This window comes from Eufriesea mexicana, unplaced genomic scaffold (genome assembly GCF_001483705.2).
Source record: "Eufriesea mexicana isolate 0111107269 unplaced genomic scaffold, ASM148370v2 scaffold3653, whole genome shotgun sequence".
Classification (NCBI taxonomy): Eukaryota; Metazoa; Arthropoda; class Insecta; order Hymenoptera; family Apidae; genus Eufriesea; species Eufriesea mexicana.
Window position 1 is genome coordinate 556,576 of NW_016911671.1, and position 19,676 is coordinate 576,251.

The 19,676-nt window shown below is 38.9% G+C and overlaps 1 protein-coding gene across 1 annotated transcript; it reads right to left on the bottom strand.

Moving 5' to 3' along the window:
• Nucleotides 1–2,519: 2,519 nt before the first annotated feature.
• LOC108551056 (uncharacterized) lies at nucleotides 2,520–16,998 on the bottom strand. The gene is given in 18 exon segments (XM_017905055.1): nucleotides 2,520–2,627; nucleotides 2,703–2,747; nucleotides 3,404–3,700; nucleotides 9,774–9,925; nucleotides 12,457–12,590; nucleotides 12,663–12,963; nucleotides 13,049–13,331; nucleotides 13,391–13,554; nucleotides 13,627–13,871; nucleotides 13,935–14,190; nucleotides 14,260–14,393; nucleotides 14,646–14,799; nucleotides 14,868–14,991; nucleotides 15,068–15,273; nucleotides 15,348–15,535; nucleotides 15,674–15,882; nucleotides 16,003–16,122; nucleotides 16,660–16,998. Coding segments are annotated over 18 exon segments (3,459 nt in total).
• Nucleotides 16,999–19,676: the final 2,678 nt, after the last annotated feature.

A 19,676-nucleotide genomic window follows, 5' to 3' on the forward strand; every position in this document is an offset into this window, starting at 1 on the left:
GCATCGACGATCGTGTACTGGAGTCAGGTGTAGTCCCTGATTTTCAAGTAACGGGATAATAAGCGTAATATAAAGTATCGCGTAGAGGTGAGAAGGAGGCTAACGAAAAGAACGCGGAATGACTGTCAACAGCGTAATAGTACTGTCTTTCTAATGCTATCGCAAAGATAGAATACGCGAATTTTCTCTTAGTACGTATGTCGCGTTACTCGGAAGATGACTCGTGAGATGATACAGAGGTCAGAATAATATTAGAATAAATTTTAACATAATTTTTAAGACACGTTGGCCTCGCTATACACTAATGTTCACATACGTTGACCTTGTTACACACTGACTTTGACATGCACTAGTGTCGGTATGCACTGACATTAACGTACGTGGAACTTGGCTCACAATGACTTTGACACGCACTGACCTTGATACGCACCGACCTTCGTAGAAATTCATTCCAACATACGTTGACAAGGTCATAGGCTCTGACCTTGACCTGCGTTGACTTCCATAGATACTGACCTTGACTCGAATTAACCCTCGCCTGTGCTGACCTTGACACACGCTGACCTCGATATGCACTGCCCTTGACTCGCGTTGACCTCGATATGCACTGACCTTGGCATATGCCGATCCTTGCTCACGACCTTGGCCTGACCACCACAGTGATCTTGACGAAAAATGACATTTCAATAGATCAAAAATCTATTTTTCGCGATTCTACCAAAGAAAATTGCCCTACTCTTGCATTTCTTCCGAAAGTCATCTTCAGAGCGACGCGCAGTATAGTATAGTACAGTACGTACGCGAAGCCTCTGCGCATTGTATTAAATCACGACCGACCCAAAGAATATACTCCAAAGAATTATACCATAGTTCCAATCGCGTAACGAGACGAATCCTCCAGACTAGTCCGTCTCACGATTATTTTTATCTTCGAAATCGTGCTTCGATGTGTTAGAACAGAATCTTAGAACGCGTTCGACGATCGTCGTTAGTCTGTAAGAAACTTTCCATCCTCCCCCAGTGACTCGAAGAAACCACCCTGGTTTCTCTCGTGCGAGGCACTCGTCGTTCGACAGGCCACGAAGATCTTCTCGCATCTTTGTTACCCTAACGCGATCAATTGGTTACCTAATTAACGAGACGTGCCGCGACGAAGCTTAATGACACGCCGGTCTATCGATGAGCTTCTGCTAGCATTAATTATGGACTCGTCGGGATCTTTACGATCAGATTGTAATTACGAGCTGTGCGTGCCTGCGTGTGTGTGCACGTGTACCAACGAGCGTCATTGTCGGCCGAGAAATGTGTCGTGTACACGGAAATGTACGCGTCCAGCGCTATTCATCTCGCGACGACCGTGTCGTGGTATTGTCGCGGTTCCTTTTCTCTCTTTTTCGCCTACTTTCGTGTAAACAGATTGCAGAATCGCCCATGTTATCACGTATCAGCCCTGCGAGGCGATTACGCGGAGAGCGAGATTTCGAATGCTCTTTCTTTCGTATTTCCTTTTATTTCAGCGACACCACGGAATTGTATGCATTTTTTACACCTCGTTTGCATGTAAATATTCGAATAAACTGACGAAGATATGGAAAAGGAGGTTTCATTGCTGGATCTCGTGAGCTGGATTGCGTGAAACTGATGAGAAAAGTTGATTCACACCCTTTTTGAGTGAGCGAAAGGAGAAAATGGATGAATGAGGATTAAGAAAATTAAGAAAATTGAAAAGTTAGAAGAAAATAAAGGTACTTGAAAAATTTGGAAATTTGAATGAATGGAAACTACCACAGGTAGGAGAAAATATAAAAGATATTTAAAAATTAAAGAAGCTGAAGAAATATGAACAACAAGACAGGTAAGGAAAACTAGAGTGGTTAAGAAATACACAAATTCTTGGAAAATTAGAAAATTTAATTAAACCCAAGAAAAGCAAGAAAATGTAGAAAACTAGAAAATCTTTTGTGAAAAAACAAGATCAATTGGAGAGGTAAAAAAAGGTCTGTTAATTAAAAAATAGAAGAGTATTTAGAAAATTAGGCGAATGAAGAACTAGGATTCCTAGAGACACCCAAGTAAACTAAGGATTTTAAAAAAATTAAAAAATTAAAAAATTCTTACAACTAAAAATACAAAAGTTACAAAAATCCTTTACAGAAAAATTCAAGAAATGCCCAAAAATGATTTTACCAAAGATACAAAATTAAATCATCATCGAAGAGCTCATCTATCAAAGAACAGTACCGATCAAACATCGTTCGCGGATTCATTTTTTCCCGAATTTTTAATTTATATCCGACGTTTGATATTTGTCAGGCTGTGTCGGTATTTAAATGTTAATCCAGCCAAGCTCGTTCTCTTGTATTAAACGCGAATAATTTCGAGGGAAAATGCGTCGATAAATCACCCAAATGATTTTCACGAAAATATCCACGAGAATCATCTTCAAAAGAGGATTATTATATCATTCGATTAAATGAAATGCAGGTGAATTATAGCGAATACGAGCAATTTTTCCAGTTTCAATTCATTCAACATATCATTATAAAGTCCATCAACGTCGAGCTTCCTAATATTAATTTCACCATGGCCACGTGGCAGTAGTTAGACTTTTTCAGGTCTTCAACTTTCTTCTTTGTTTTACTTTTCTTCTTCTCCTTCGACGTTTTCTCCATGATTTTGTTCGAGTCGTTTTTTCCAAAAACGTCTTTTCTTTCGTTAATTGCTCGAAATTCTACACCGAATTCCATCTGAAACGTAGTAGTTAAGTTCTCACTCTTGGTGTTGTCCATTTTTATTGGTTCTTGATTAAAAACCTCGAGGACATTGATTTAAATTTTTAAGAAGCTCAGGTAGAATGAATAAAAATTTAAAAAATTATAAATTAAAGCAAAAATATACCGAGTTCGCATGATTGCAATTTTTATTAGGGATAGGAAATTTTTACGTAGGAAATTAAACACTGTGATTTAAATTTCGAAGAATCATTCATTTAGGTATTTAGGAGGATTACGAGGATTTTTAATCGAAAGCTCGTGGAGATTTTTAGCAAGAAACTTGATTATAGAATGAATATAAATCTTACAAATTATAAATTAGGGATAGGAAATTTCTAGGTTCTCCATTTTCCTTGTTTCTCGATTAAAAACCTCGAGGACATTGATTTAAGTCGTTAAGAAGCTCGGGTAGACAGGATAAAAATCTCAAAAATTATAAATTAAAAATACCGAGTTCGCATGTTTTGAATTTTTATCAGGAATTTTGAATTTATCAGGAAATTTCTCAATGGGGAACGAAACCTCGTGCGAAATACCGTGATTTTACCGTGATTTGACGAATCATGCGTTCAGGTATTTAGGAGACGAGGATTTTTAACCGGAAGCTCGAGGAGATTTTCTGCACGTACTTTTCTCCCTTGCGGGACCAGTAACTGCTTGCTCTCGTCGAGATTCTGGAACGAAAAGAGGCTACGATCCATAGATCGCTCGAGGTTTCCACCGAATATCGCCAATTCCTCGTTCGACCGAAGGTGGTCGTCGAATTCAGGCTTTCCCCGCGATTTTCCATTGCTTTCCGCTTTCCCTTTCCTCTTCTTTTTGTCTGGCCTCTGCCAGGATTCCTCCTGGACCCTTGGAATCTCACCCTCCAACTGGTCGACCAGGCAAAGTCGAAAGATCAATGGACACGATCCAGTATTTTGTATCTAAAAAAATAGAAAATCCCATCCCGAGGTATTTTAAAATCTGCATAATATTTTTCAAAGTTCGAATTATATTTTAATTGACGAAATAATTTTCTAAAATATTCAAATACAGGGAACGAGATTTTGAAATATCTAAAGAGGTGTGAGGTATTAAAACTTCGCTCCTGGATCGAAAACTGATCATTCCATGCAACTTCAGAGTTGGTGTGGTCTGAGATTAAGTAGCTGCTGGAAAATTGAAGTAGCAGGGAATAATTTATGCGAAATCCGAGAGACGAGATACTTTGCAAATTAAACGGTGTAGTGTGAGGCTAAAGTAAATAGACTTTAGGTTGAAATTCAGGTCCTCTGGACGTTGTTGGAATATTTTATGAATCGCGTAGATGTGAAGGATGAAATTTAAATGGAATGGAGTTAGATAGTGTTTGGAGAGATAAAAATGATGGAATGGCCAGAGAAGTGACAAGGAAAAATTGAATTTCAAATTTCTTTCAGAGAATTTCGTATGTGTGTGTAAAGCTAGATGTTTAAGTAGGAGAGACAAGTTATCCTGAAATTTGTCTTGTGATGCTCAATAATAATAGGGTTTGTATGAAAATCCTGGTTATGGAAATTAAAAAGGTATTCTGAGATCTTGGACTATGATAAATATGGCTTGTGATAGTTATCGAGGGAAATGATGTGTTTGTCCAAACATTTGACATTTTATCACTCTCCATACATTGTCTGCTTAATTGTTAAAATTATTTTATTACGACAAAATTAATTAAAATTACGTCTTCGTCTCGAGAACAGAATTTAAAAAATTTCCTAAAATTTTTCGATCATTTTCAAATTTTCTCCATATCTTCTCAAAAGTATAGTTCAATTTATGTACTTCAAAATTACCAAACAAGTCAAAATAACATTTCTGTAAATATTTTATTCTTTTATTAGCTAAAAATATGTACCTGCTTCTCATAAAATTAATAATTTTTATTCGCATAGGAGCGTAATTATTTCATTACTCGATTACTATTACTCGCATACGTTATGTTCAGCTACTCCTTAAAATCGACAAAAATCCAGAGCTTATCGATTCTCAGAAAACAACTATGAGAAACCACCTTAATCCAATCTCTAACAAACTTTCCCAAACATCCCTTGCATAGGAAGCCGTCCCTTAATCTCAATTATGCGCGAAACTTTAACCAAACTTCGCTTCTCCAAATTTATTCCTCGAATTCGTCGTATCTCTAATAACAGCTTTCATTATACAGCCGAAAATCAGCATAAACGTGAATTCGCTGTCGCCTGTTTATATTCGGAAAAGTCCTCTACTAGTTCACACAGTGTGCTCGACATCCTTTGAAGGTCCCTTTGATAAGCATCTGCGACGAGCATCTCCGTGCCGAAACTTGGTTTAGAATTACGCGACACTGGTCGTGAAACCGCGGCCGGAAATTGTTTTCGTTTTCGAAGTCGAGCTAGTTTCACGCTGCAAAGTGGCGGAAGTCGACCGAGTTAATCCGGAAGGTATCCAGGATACCGGTATGACGATCGTTAACGAGTTCGATTCGTTGAGAACCCGACTTGGGCTTGGTCCAAAGACCGAAGATCAGGTCACGACTCGATTAGGTGGATGAAATGTGGCTTTCAATCCGTGATTCCAAGGAAAGACGGAATTACACGTTGTCGTTTTCGAGATATTAGATATATAACACTGAGTCTACTTACTATGACCTGGATGAGCATTTTTAAAATTTCGATCGAATATTACCCATTCGACTTTATCGTGAATATTCAAGGTCGATTTACTCGAAAACGAAGCTTCGAATGAAAAAATTGTATTCTTTATTTTCGATTTATTTTTTCACATAGAATCACCCCCTCCTCGGTTGTATCACCGATACCGATATACCTACGATTTATCCACCTAAACAATAGTTAGGTGCATGTGTACTCGGTGAATATTCAAAGTCGATTTTCTCGACAATGAAGCTTCGAATGAAAAAATTTTATTCTTCATTTTCGATTTGCTTTTTCACATAGAATCACCCCCTTCTCGTTTTTACTACCATTATTGGACTAACCTGTATATTTCATTAACTTTTCATCATTTTCCCTCTCATATTTGTCTTCTTTAAAGATTTCATTTTATTTTTTGTAGTAGTAGGTTTAGTATCGAAATATAGAGTTTGGAAGATCGATTCTTCTTATTAGCATATGTTGCATAAACATTTTGTTTATTATGGGCTCGCTAATTTCGGGCTGATAAATCGTGTATCTTCGAACAGCTGCAGCTTCGTTACAAAAAATCGTATGGAGCTGAACCTTGGTTCGTTTTAAAGAGTGAAGTTTCCACTTTCCGAGCTCTGCCTCGATATTTTTCTATCACAGCTTTTATACTCGAATGCGATTAGTGAAACTGAGTTTAAGCGGGTACTCCATTTTCACGAAGTTTCTAAGACTTCGGACGCCTCCACGGAGTGTAATAAATTTTTTCCGCCATTTTCTTTGTAATCAGATTAAAGGGCGAAGTCTCCCCTTTACAACGACCCCCAAGAATTTAATATACGATTTTCTCTTCCCGAGTTATCGTGCTTCGAATGAGAACAGGGAAATTTGTTTGTATTAATTTCTCATATTTTTTGAAAATCTATTTTGTAACCAGGTAAACAACAAAATTAAAATTTGTTGTTCTCGAGACACGCAGCACCGACCTCTATAATCAAGGAAACAAACTGAAAGTATCAATTTTCGAAATTTATATTTCTTTATTATTTAATGGTTCTGCTGCTTGAGTCTCAGACCTCGTGGACGTATTTTCAGACCACGAGTCATTTAAAATCGTCCACCTGACGAAGATCAGGACGAGTTAATCACTGTCGTCCATCTTGATCTCGGAAGAATGAGTGGATAGAGATCCAAGGACGCGAGCGAGAAAAGCGAGAGGATCAGGACCTCTGGAAGCTGCAGACTGCGAAAAGATCGATGAAACTGCTCTGAGCGATGCACCCGGATGTTTAACTTTCGTTAGAAGCGTCTGCTTCATCATCTCTGGGTTAAATGTCCAAAGACAGATCAGCCTTCCGGGTAAATCGTGTAAAGGACGCGAGCTGGGGATTAAGACTGCGCGAGTTTGTCTCGGATGGATCGGGATTGTCACGCTGGAGATTCAGGGATTATCCTGGCGAGGAGAAAGTGGTACAGGAAGAGGTGTTTCGCTGTGAGAAATCTCTCGACGTTAATTTCCAAGCCATAGGCTGACAGAAGGATGCAGGGTGCCTTAGAACAGGGATGGCCAGACTCCCTAGGGGTTGCGACCTATTCTAATTTAATCGAAATAGACCTGGTTAGGGTTGAACCGATCTAGTTGCGATGTGCGACTGTTCTTGATTTATATCTCGATGTTGAGGGTGGACAGAGGGTGGTTTGCCTCCTGTCTCACAATCAATGGTATCATAAGTTTGGATGTGTTCTGGTGATGGGTGCGAATTGTGAGTAATGGGTGCATGTTTCTCTGTTGATTGCGAATAATGTTAGGAGTGTGTATGAGTTTCGACTTCTTTCGGTGGTGCTGGATGTTCAAACAAATTAGGATGTTCAAACAAATGATCATTCCCCTATTAACACTAGGTTTACGGACGCTATCTGTATACCTATTTCTAAGGACACCTGTCAAATTGCCAGGTGAAGGAAACCACGTGCCTTTTTTTCACGATTAGTTTAATTTAAAAACAATTATATATTATATTAACAGTCTTAATATAAGTTAACTAAATCTGTTAGCATTGTATAATTGGAGCAACCTTTCCGTCAAATTGACGGGTTCCGTAAATCTAGTGTTAAGGACTAGCAAGTGGTGGCTGGATGACCAATGCTTGTTTCTCTATTGGTTGCAAATAATGTTAGGGGTGTGTATGAGTTTCGACATTTTTCAGTGGTGGTGGGTGTTCAAACAAATTGAGCCTCTATGACCATCCCCCTGATAAGGACTAAGTGGTGGCTGGGTGACCAGTTTGAGTTAAATCGCAATACCTAATTCCTCTTTTAAATATTAATTTCTTCCAAATTTGAAGATCGTGTATTAAAAATGAAATCTTGATTCTTCTCGTCATTCGAGACGTAATTGGAGAATATATTTCAGGAGAAAATTGTGGAGGGTTGCAGATGGGGTTGCAGAAGAGGGGTAGATTTTGTCCAGAGAGGGCGTGAAGCTCGTTTCCTGGATCTCGGTAACGTTTTTCTGATTCTCTTATAACGTGGTATCACAGATGACGAAATTGCGTTTCATCTCGTGTTCGTTTCTGCATAACAGCTGATCCCTTGACCATAGCGCCATTGGACGTCGAAAAGGAAATGGCTGACCGATATTTGTTACGTCGAGTCGCCTCCAGCAACCGATTTCTCCATTTAGGGCAATATTTTCGCGAACAGACTACTATTCTCCATTAAGGGAACAGAATTGTAAATTTTCTGCTGTTTTCATGTAGAATACATAGGTCACGTGTATTTTCTAGAAGGGTTGGAATCCATGAAATTTATGTTTTATCCCTCAGAAATGGAGGTGATAAGTTATGTTGAAATATATTCGACAGAGCTTTGGGAAAATATAATATTCGTCTAGGTGGAAAATATGGGAAATATAATATTCATCTATCTTAGTTTCAAATTGGGAAAATGATACCCTTGTTTGCGACGATTTTATTTTATTTTATTTTATTTTATTTTATTTTATTTTATTTTTTAACAACAAATACTTGTATCCACTGAGAGATATTTTCATTTGCATCGTGATCAAGGACGATTAGAAATTTTGTTAATGAATATCTCAATATATCAATATTTAAGAAAAGAAATTTAGTTTCTTCGTTTTTTAAATTAAATTCGGAAAATATTTCACTGTAAAATCGAGAAATTTAGAAAGTGAATTTTTGAAGAGTGACATATATTCAAAATGGAGAAACCTATACTTTTGATTGTTATTATAATGATCAATATTTTATTGAGGAATGTTTAAATTATCGTTATAAGGGTATTCTGAGATAATTTAATTTTACTTAATTTTGATTATTTAATTTCCAAATTTAATATTTCGAATTAATAGGATTTTAATGTGATTATTCCGTAGAGTGATTTTCGAGTGAATATACGAAATAAATTTTCATAGAAACACATTGTTTTCTGATGTACACGGACGCGGTGAGATAATCACTGCACACCGGATAAACGGTGTATGGTGGCGCTGCGATCGAATTCGCTTCACGTTGTTGACAGGTTCGTTGATTAATTCTCTGTATATTGAATAAATTTGCAAACGTTATCCATCGTTTCGGATGGATCGCCGAAAAAGCGCGAATCGTTGAGAATAACGTGGAACTTCATTGGTCAGCGTGATGGACGAAAATTGCAATCGATAAAGTAGATTGAAGGATAATGTATCACTATTAATTCATCGCGTAGTGGCATTAGCTTGACTAATTAGCATCCTCCCACGGATTGCTTCTCCAATTAATCTTGGAATAACAAGGTTCATACGTTTTCACGATCTAATTATAATTACGTCCCTAGTAATTGCACTTTCTGCATTAAACTATGCGATCCTTTATCTAGTTATTTGTGCGTTACGAATTAGATTGTCAGGCTAATTAATTGCTTCTAATCCACGGGGTGTTCAGACAAGTAATGTGAACCGTATCAATCATGGCAAATCGCTTTTGTTGGTAATGGAATTTCGATTAACGATGACAGTGGTTTGCGGAGTTATTTATTTTGTAATTAATTTAAATAATTTATAGATCAAGTATTTATTTTTTAAACAAAGAGTCTTCTGTTTTTCGTGGGTATATATTATTGCTTTTATTTATAGAAATATTGGAAATTTTAAACAAGTAAAGAAAAGGAATTGATAAATGTTCTAGGAACTGTTTTACCGACCAAAGGTAATCGAGGCTAGTTACTTTTTCCAGTTTCGTAATTATTTACTGTCGATATCTTACTATGTGATTCAATGTATATATTTATTTATATATATGTAAAATATTTTTGAGTTAAAGATTGAAAAGATATTTACAAAGGCTGTGAGACTTACGGATATTTTTAATTCTACCGGTGTCTCGTCGATAACTTCGAAACGAGCAACTCGAAACCGCGGTTTTATCACGTAAGATGGCACCACAGGGAGTCCTCTGACTTTCACGATCCATATTGTTCTCGTTCTAGAACTGGAAACTTGGAAACGCTCTCGATCCTAATAAAAAAATTCTTCACCATTATCTCGAAAATATAAAAAAATATTCTCCCACTTGTTAAATCCAAATATAACGCAATTTCGATTAATTCCCAACAGAATTCATCGATTACTCGCATTCTATGAACTCAGTCACAATCGAAGAATCTCAAAATGCGACCTTTTACTTTACTAACCTCGCAGTTCCCAATATTTATTATTACAAATTTCGAATTATAAATCTCCTAATTATAATCACAGGACTATCTTCAAAATACGTTTCAAGTAAGATAAAAGATATTCTAAAAAGAATTAAGAATTAAGAATTAACCAATAAAAGAATAACCTAAAAGAAGATGGCGCTTGGGAAGAAAAGACTCCATTAACCTATATCTACTCATGAACGTGAAATTAATTTTCATAGCAGGAATTTAAAATCGAGGATCGATTCCAAATCTCGCGATGTCTTGCGGAACGAAGATGCAGACCTTCAAGATCTGTCGCTGCGCGTGCAAATGGCGGTGTCAGTGCCTAATTCCGCGGAAGAAGAAGCCTGGTCCGCCTTTTGGCGTTGGCTCCAAACGCGACACGACCATTGGACTGCACCCAAACTTCTACACCATCAATCCAGAGTCGCCACCGGTGGGATCCTACAATCCCTCATCCGTCAAAAGCAGATCCAGCGTCGCCAAGTACCTCTTCACCAAATGCTTTCAATTAAATTCTCTAACACCCGAATCTCGACCAGAAAAATTATAGAAACGATGTAAATCCTGTTCAAAAATCTAGTTGGACGAGGCAATTGAAATCCAAAGAATTCTCCATGAGCATGGGTGGAAGGCTCGTGAAGAAACTCGCTAGCCAGAGGTACCTGATGAAGACAGGTCTTGGTCCAGGCACCCACGAGCTTCCTCGATGGCCTGAGATCGTCCTAGACCAAGCTTGCAAGACCACCAAGAGAGACGTATCATTTGGAACTGTCCCCCTCTTCCAACCTGCTTGGCCATCCACTACTCCTGGGCCAGGCGAATGATCATCTTACTTCTTAACCAGTCCTTGGATCAGTTTTAGTAACTCTTCCGGTTCCCCGTTTCAGGATACACACGGAAGAGTCCTTATTATTACATGGACAAGAGGAAACGCGAGGGTCAGTCCTGTGTCCCAACTTTCGAGTACGATGGATTGAGGCCTAGGTTCCTGACAGTGCCTAGACCTTGGTCTCTTCCATCCAATTTGTACGTATTCTCGATGTTCGGTGTTAAGAAGACGGTACTTATAGAGTCGTGGAGGAGATAGATACTCGGCACAGTCAATTCTCTGCATAGATACAACGTGAAGCATCCGAAGACTCTGCAAGCTACTCTGAGGAAGGTGACAGGGAAGAGGGGTCCCTACGATTTGTTTACAGGTTGTTTAAAATTAGCGTCACGCGCCTTGGATTTTCTACGTCACCTGATTCATCTTCAGGACCAAGGGACGAGAGCACGATCAAAGGCTACCTGGCATCCGTGAAATTGGAAGATCACGACGACTGGCCTAGATCGTTGCCGAGCGAGCTCGACAAGCTGCTGCACAAGTGGAATTATTTTAAAGGACGTTGGACCACCTGTCCGAGGTATTCTCATTAAATTTACCGTCCGTCCAGTGTAAATTAAAACCCTCTCCTGTGGAACTGGGTACAATGTATGGGATACTCATTTGCTGAAGAAATTGAAAGAACCGAGAGAATTTAACCCTTACTAATTGTGCGAGCCAAAAGGGGAATCTGAGAAGAATTTGAGAAAATTCTTGGAGCACCTACAGACGTGCCAAACTGAGATCCTGATCAGAACTTGGTCAAACTTATGGTTGTAACGAGCTAAAAAGGGAATCTGAGAAGAATTTGAGAAAATTCCTGGAGCACCTACAGACGTGCCAAACTGAGATCCTGATCAGAACTTGGTCAAACTTATGGTTGTATATTATATATTTAAAGCTTCGCTATGCGTTTGTTCACGTGGATAGAGAATAATTCAAAACTGACAGAAGGAAATAATTAATCAGTTAATTGATTAATTAATAGACTTAGGTTCACAATTTGGGAATTACTTTATTCTGCAGGGACGTGTTATAATTTTTATGATCAAAGGATGAATAAGATTGTCTTTCGACAGATTTCCAAAGGTGCCAGGCACGAGGATGATGCTGAAGGACCTAGCGTTGTGTTACAAGGACCCAAAGCACCCAGGACCTGGCCATTACGATCCAAGATCACCGAGGAAACCGCAGAACACGAAGAACTATCCGTTCAATATAAACGTGGAATTCGTCAGACCAGGTCCGTCCTCAGAGATTCGACCTGGTCCAGGAAGATACAGAATTAAGGACACGAGAGCCATAAAGGGACACGGGTGGACCTCTGTGTTCAAGAGCAAGGCGCCAAGAACTGATTTCATCGTCATCCCTACCTACAATGCTTTTTGATCGATCTTACCTTTCAATTCTCTCACAATTCTCTCTGGTCTGTCGTGTAATTATTAAAGGAGAAATTAAATTTCGGTGGAACTCACTTCTTCGTGATCTTCCCTCGGTTGATACGTAACTGGGAGCTTCAGAATGGAGCCAGTCTCTATCGTCTTCCCAGGAGGCACGAAAAATGGTCCAAGTGGGTCTAGTAGACTCACATCTACCTTTACATTTCTGTTCAAAGTAAGAATATTTCTTGAGTACCTCTTCCAAATATTCTTCTTGGTTACTGCTCACGATACTCACTGATTGGAGATATTTTTCACCAGAAGGAACCTCCTGGAACAGGTGCCAATGGCTGTTGGTCCAAAGACTATTTCTCGATTCTCGTTCAGGATGAGAATTTCAGGCTTGGTGATTGGACAGACCAATTTTGCGAATAATAATTCGTCGCGTTTTGAGCCATCTTTTGTTTCCAAATTAATCTCCCACGTCACGAAAATCGTGGAAACACAAGGTTCGAAGGTCTCCAATAAACTGAGTTCGTTGTTCAATTCATCGACATCAGGAACATTCTTCTGTTGCTCGTCTTTCTTGCCTTTCTTTCCTTTGGTTTATGTAGAATTATTCTTACATTCGCTGTAAAAATCTGTGACAGATGACATCTTGACTAGAGATACCTTTTTTCACACCTTTGTCATCCTTTTCAAGCTTTTCTTCCTGCTGCTCGACGTTCATTTTTAGCCTAAGACCTTCGTCGAAGATCATGCTTCTCGGTAACCTCGGTTTAAACATGAAATTAATAGGAATAATCTCGTTGTTCTTAAAGGTACCCGACTGTGGTGTAAATTTCATCCTGTCAGAGGAGCTCTTAATTTCGTAACTCGCTGTAAATTCTTTGTGCTGATCCTTTATGACTCCGCAGGTACAGTGAGGGTAGGAGGCCATGTTAAAGCCTCTCAGATGCAGGGAAGCCTAAATTGTGTACCATTAAAGACACGACAGACCTCTTGACAGAGGCTTGACTCTGTTACCATCGAATACGAGCCACAAGGGGTTGCTGGGAATTGGATAATTTGCTCGCTCAGTTCACAGAAAGTGTCAATGATGTACACGTACACCTCTATCGAGTTCTTCTCCTTTCTTTCACTAGGCTTTTCAAATTTTTCCTTCGAGGTGTCCAAGATATCCTCTTCATCTGGTACACGTGCATAGAAATTAGTTCTGTATATTCTAAATATTTTGGAATAATTATCTTCAGCATTTTTACCATTCGAATCTCTCTGGTTGGCATCCAAATCGCTGTCAAATTGATCTCCGAGGTGATCCTTATCCTCACCAATAACTGTTGCACGTATTTTCTTCGGTGTTTTAACGTCGAATGGCACCGGTGGTGGGATTCCACGATTTTTTGGAATAATTGGTAGCATGTTCACCTGATTCTTCAATTTATTCAGCGTGGCTCGTTCCTTGCTCCCAGCGAGCTCTGCCAAAGTGACTACCCGTATCTGGAAGCTGATCAAGGATCTTTCGTCGATCTTAGGGGACCTGTTCGAGGTCTGGAGCAATCGTTACAACCTTCGTTCACCGGACAACCCGTTTGCCCCGATTTCGTTCCCAGGGATGTCTGTCAAGCAGGCAGAGTATATCAGGTGAAGAGTAATTGTCTGTCCGGGAAGAATGGCACCGAAACCATGATTCGGGTGTACTTCCATGAACGGTGGCAGGTTTACAAAGGCGTACTCTTGGATTAACAGAGATTCGTTGGTCAATGTTAACTCCGTGTAGACTGATTCGTGTGTGTGAACATGTCCCAGGTCAATGTAGGCTGGTTCTTTAAAATTAAAGAGGGAGAAGATGATTTAGAGATCATAATTGTTATTATCGTTGACTTAAGACTGACCTAAGACCAGAGCATGACACGTGGTCAGACTGGCGAGGACTTTTAATATCAGTGGGGGTGGTTTCTCTGGACCTTGGAGGACTGTTTGCACTTGGATTGGGATGGCTAGCATGTTGGACACTGGGTCGTAAAATCTGAAGACGTTTAATAAATTTAATAAGTTTAATAAGTTTAATACGTCCCTAGGCTGTGCCAGATTTATCAGAGAAAAATGTGTCATTTGCAGTTTGTTATTAAAATTCGTCTTTACGATTAACCTCTTAGGTACTATGCTTCACTATAATTTTTCTTTAATTAAACTGTCAACAGACTTTGAAAAGTTTCGTTGCAAAAATTTGTTAATTGTTAATTTGTATACCAAATGAATAATTTGTCTTTCTGTATACCGTTTGGAAACGTGGAAGATGTTGGATTCAGGTGTGAGTCTCACATTGACTTTGGATCTCGATTCAGAGCTTGCGATAGTCGATTTAGGATAAACTGAGACTTGATTTCCCAGACACTTCGGGGTCTTCATCGAAACCTCGACAGAGGAACGTCCTGAAATGTCAGTTTTAACTTGACATCTTAATAAACACCTTCATCCTTAATAATACTAAGAAATGTACCAGTGTTAACGATGTTGAAGGTTTGTTGACGAACGTCACAGTCGACCATTAGGATACCTAGATCAATGCATGGTGGGTCTAAGTGGATTTGACAATTAATCACTTCGGCCCAGATTGGCACACTCTGCTCGAAGAAATTATAATATTACTCACTTCTACATTCTATTATTTCGAATTCGTTCAAATAAAACATCATAAACCTGTTTCTCCATGATCTTGTCCTCGCTGAGAAAACAAATTTCCAAGACCTCATGGTGCAGACCCACGTATCTTGGCCTAAAAGTGATCCTTAAATGGCATTTGATCTTCGCAGGGACTTCAATTTGGTATTTTTTCCGAGGCTTCTGGTCATTCGAAGTGTCTTCGCTGATATTCTCTATTTTCATTTTCTCATTTCCATTTTCGTCTAAAAATATGTCATTTATTAAATATTCTATTATACCCATTAATTTTTATTATTTCAAGAATCTTGGAATCCACCTGTGCACAAAATGGACGATTGCACGCTTTGTATGTGAGCCTGATCGAAATGCCATAAGAAATAGTTATCCTGGTCGTTTCTTTCTTCGATTACAATGGAGAAAGGCTTTCTACCCTCGTTCGAAATGGTCAGAGTCCTTTCATTGAACTTTGGGTCGTCGTACCTCCAAATTGGAGCTGAAGGGAACCTGATATTTCAATTTTACGGTATTTAATCGAGATCACATGTGGTTTATCTCGAAGTCTGGTTAATTAATTAATTAATTTCGAAAGGATCGGATAGATGGAGAATTAAAGATAGCCTGAAATTTATTTTTGGTGCAAACCTAAGTTCCTTGGGGTCCAGAACAGGCATGGCACACTGTGGGGTGCAACGAACGAGAACACGAAACTCGTGGAAGCTTTCTGGATAATCTTGGCTCAGGGTGAGGAAAGAAATCTCTGCTGTCATCTCTTCCTCGTGGATTGGTGAGAACTTGACATTCACTGTTGCGTGCAAGCCAGGTTTCACTCTGACAGCGTCCATGATGTCAATCTGCGTTTAGATCGTTAAATAAATTTTTCTTGGCACTGAAAATTATAATTATAAAATTATAAAATATATCCTTGGATCTGCCAATTTTATAATGGCAGATTCAAGGAATTATTAAAGAACCTCGACAACTCCAGGCTCCCACACTTCAGTGTATATTTTATGGAACCGTAGATACGCCCATTTTGCTGTTTTGTTCCTGATCAACACTCTGCGAGAATATTTCTTCTTTATGTCGAAATCCTAATTCAATATGGTGAACGTTCATTAAACCGTTCATAAAATCGGAAATTATTTTAAAAAATTCATTATATTTATATCTGGGACTCCTTTCACGCTATGGCAGTGTACCCATCACTTAAAAAAAGAAGCAAAGAAGAGCAGATATAATAAATAAAAATATTGATTAATGACAAAGCGTAGGTAAAACTAGGTAAAACTTAGAAAATTATAGAAGTTACAGGAAAAATAATTTTTGTTAGAGAAGTGTTAGAGAATCGTCACATTACTGTATATCACTAATTAGAACACTAATTACATCGACGTCATGACGTCACTATTTGTTCCATTACATTTACATCGCAAATCTATCAGTAATTTATCGTGTATTCAAGTACCATTATGGTGCAAAAATATCGTCACAGGCAAATTTTGCAAATCCACTGTACACCGATTTTGACAACAGGAAAAATAATTTAACACACGAATAATTGTACAAACGTGAATAAATACCGCATAAAAGGAGTCTCATTATCAGTATAGTCGAATACAGGTAAATACTTGGAAAGTGACTATGCTTGGTATGGCAAAGAAGCAAGTGTCCTGCTCGAGCACTCGTTCCACTGATGACTTGGGTTCCCTCGTTGCTATGAGTTTTTCGAAATTATCTTTGTCCCCTGAAACCTCTTCTTCTTCCTCAGCCTCGACGTCTCTCTTAACCTTCGCTGTTTCATCTTCCTTGGATTCGAAGTCAGAGATCTTACGATCCTTTTTACCGAGATCTGGAATAGGTTTCTCTATCAGTGGGACGTCTATTAAATCTTCTTGCACAATTTCAGATTCCTCGCTTCGAATCTCCTTGAAAGAAATTCCTGCATTTTTTAAATAAACGAATGCCATTGTTCATCTCTAGAGCAATCTTCGTTACGATTTTCGTCATCCTCTCTTGACGAAGCTTCAGATGTTCCTTTCTTTCTCGTTCGTGCTTCAATATCTGCAATTTTTTAATTATTTAATAAATTTATAGGAATTCCTCGTGGGAAAGATTTGGAAAATTTTAGGGGAGAAATTTTGGCGGGTAAGAGGAACTAACTTTTTGGAAAATTGCAGAATCAGGTGGCAGAGTATCGTCGATTTTGTATCTCCATCTTATTCTGTGGAAAGATAATTTAGTGTAGGAACGATGAATTTTGTTATTGGATTTTAATGATTATTTTATGGTGTTCTGATACTTCAAGATGCGATCCAGGTGAATATTTCTTCTCATAATTGTTCTTTCGTGGAGATGACAGGTGCGGTGCCATTCTTGGTGCGACAGGAGGATCTGAAACGTTCCTAGTTTAGGCTTCTTTATTAGTGTTATGGATTCGATTTACCTTGAATTCGATTAGAGATTTACAAAATTTTAGCTGTCTGCGTTGATTCAGGTATTCTTCCCATTTCTTCTTCTCTTCCCTTTGTCTGAGGATCTTCAACTTCGACCATTTCGTAAATCTGTAATCTTTCTTCGGTTTCTCAGATAAACGTGCCTCATCTTTAACTTCGTGCTAGGTATAAATTAAAAAATTGTCCATAATTTTAATGACAGCGTACTTCAGAATCGTCTAACCTTTCTAATCTTAGGTTCATCCTTTTGTTGTAATTCCAGAGCCTGCTTTTTCTGAGCTTTCTCGCGAGCTTTCAGGGCTAGTAATCCTTAAAGTGTACGAAGAGTATAAAGACTGCAAGTTGTTGACAGTGTAAATTTTGACACTCACCTTTCCAAGTCTCGTTATTTTCTCTTTGAAGTCTGGCTGTAGTCTTCTCGTCGAATACAGAGTTCCTGTCAACTTTCAGAAATCTCGGTTTGTCTAATAGTTCCTCGCAGGTTGTTCCCTGCATGATTACTTTACATATTCGTTTAATATATCCAAAGATTCTGTCAACACTTCGAACCGTCAAAATGAAGAAATAAAAGACTGAAAAAAAATCGAAGAATCAGTCGAATATTGTCTTTCCTTCGTGTATTTGTCATGTATCTTCTATATATCAGGCTGATCATGCTAAAAATTGAATGATTATTACCACTGGTATAGGTAATATGCAACGAATATTCGAAATTGGATAATTACACTCACTATTAACATATACAACACCCAACGACCACTCAAAATTGGATTACTATACCCATATTTATCGGTACACACACTTTGGTCTTCACCAAGGACTCAAAAATTGGTGACTACACTCATCTTTAATATACAACCATCGCTCAAAATTGGATTACCATACATTGACAATTGATACACGGCGAACACTCAACATTGGATGGCTATACTCACCTTTAGCCTACGTCAAGGACTCAAATATTGGTGATTACACTCATCTTTAATATACAACCATCGCTCAAAATTGGATTACCATATATTCACAATTGATGCACAGTGGATACTCAACATTGGATAACTATACCTACCTTTACTCAGCATCTAACACAAGCAACCAATCACTCGTAGTTAAATAACTATACTCACCTCGGACATACCTCAGAAACCAAATTTGGGTGACCATAATCACCTGTACTGATTCACGAGTTAACTATACCTATGTACCTACATCCAACACGCAGCAAGCACTCGCAGTTAGGTACCCATTTCGACTTCTAATACACCTACTCCGAGCATCTAATTTTCGTCGATCATGATCACCTCTATCGACAAAGGGGTTAACAACTCAATTATCTCTAATTCCCGAAAATCTCAGCGCGTTTCCACCCAAGCGAAGGTGTTTAACAAACACCGACCACTTCCTCGAACCTGGAATCCTGGGACTCCACGCAACCGATGATCACAGCTATCCAGCGGCCTCTGAGATCATAACGATTCATCCCCTAAATTAGCCTGCACGGTACACTTCGCGTTATCCGTCGTTTCTTTTCATCGGTTCCGTGGGGTTCTCGTGCCAGATGGAATCGTAACAGAAACTCTCGCGGATAATGATGCACCGGACGATTACACACGGCCTGCGCCGAATGCATAATTCATACGTGTGCCACGAACTTTGAACCGGCGCCACCGCTGGGTTCACCCCGCGCAGGGGGCGCTGTAATCGCGCGGTTCTTTTCCACGCCGAGCGTTCAACGGATCGAGGCTGAACCCCTTCATCCTTGCCACACACGTCACACACGGCGTCTGTCATGGGATATTTTCGTCCGATCCTCGCGAGCTTTCGCCGGCGAAATTACTGCCGGGTTACTCCAAGTACTAATCAGCGCCAGGGGTGCACATGCACGGCCAAGTGCCCCCTTCTTTTCAGTCTTCGATGAGCCTTTGGCTGGTGTGGGGTAGTTTCGTAAGAACTGTATTTTCTATTTCTCTTCTGGATATAAATTTTGTGTCTCGTTATACTGTTGAGTATACATATAGTATATACACTTGTATTCTTCCTAAATACCAACTTGTGTCATCATACTACGGGTGTTTAGGCTAACTGCTATCTATAACAATACACATGCGAAAAGAAAGAGGAACTTGTAGCACAGCTCAGTGATAAGAGAACAACCACGTGTTAAACAGACGAGATATGTTCAGTGATAAATA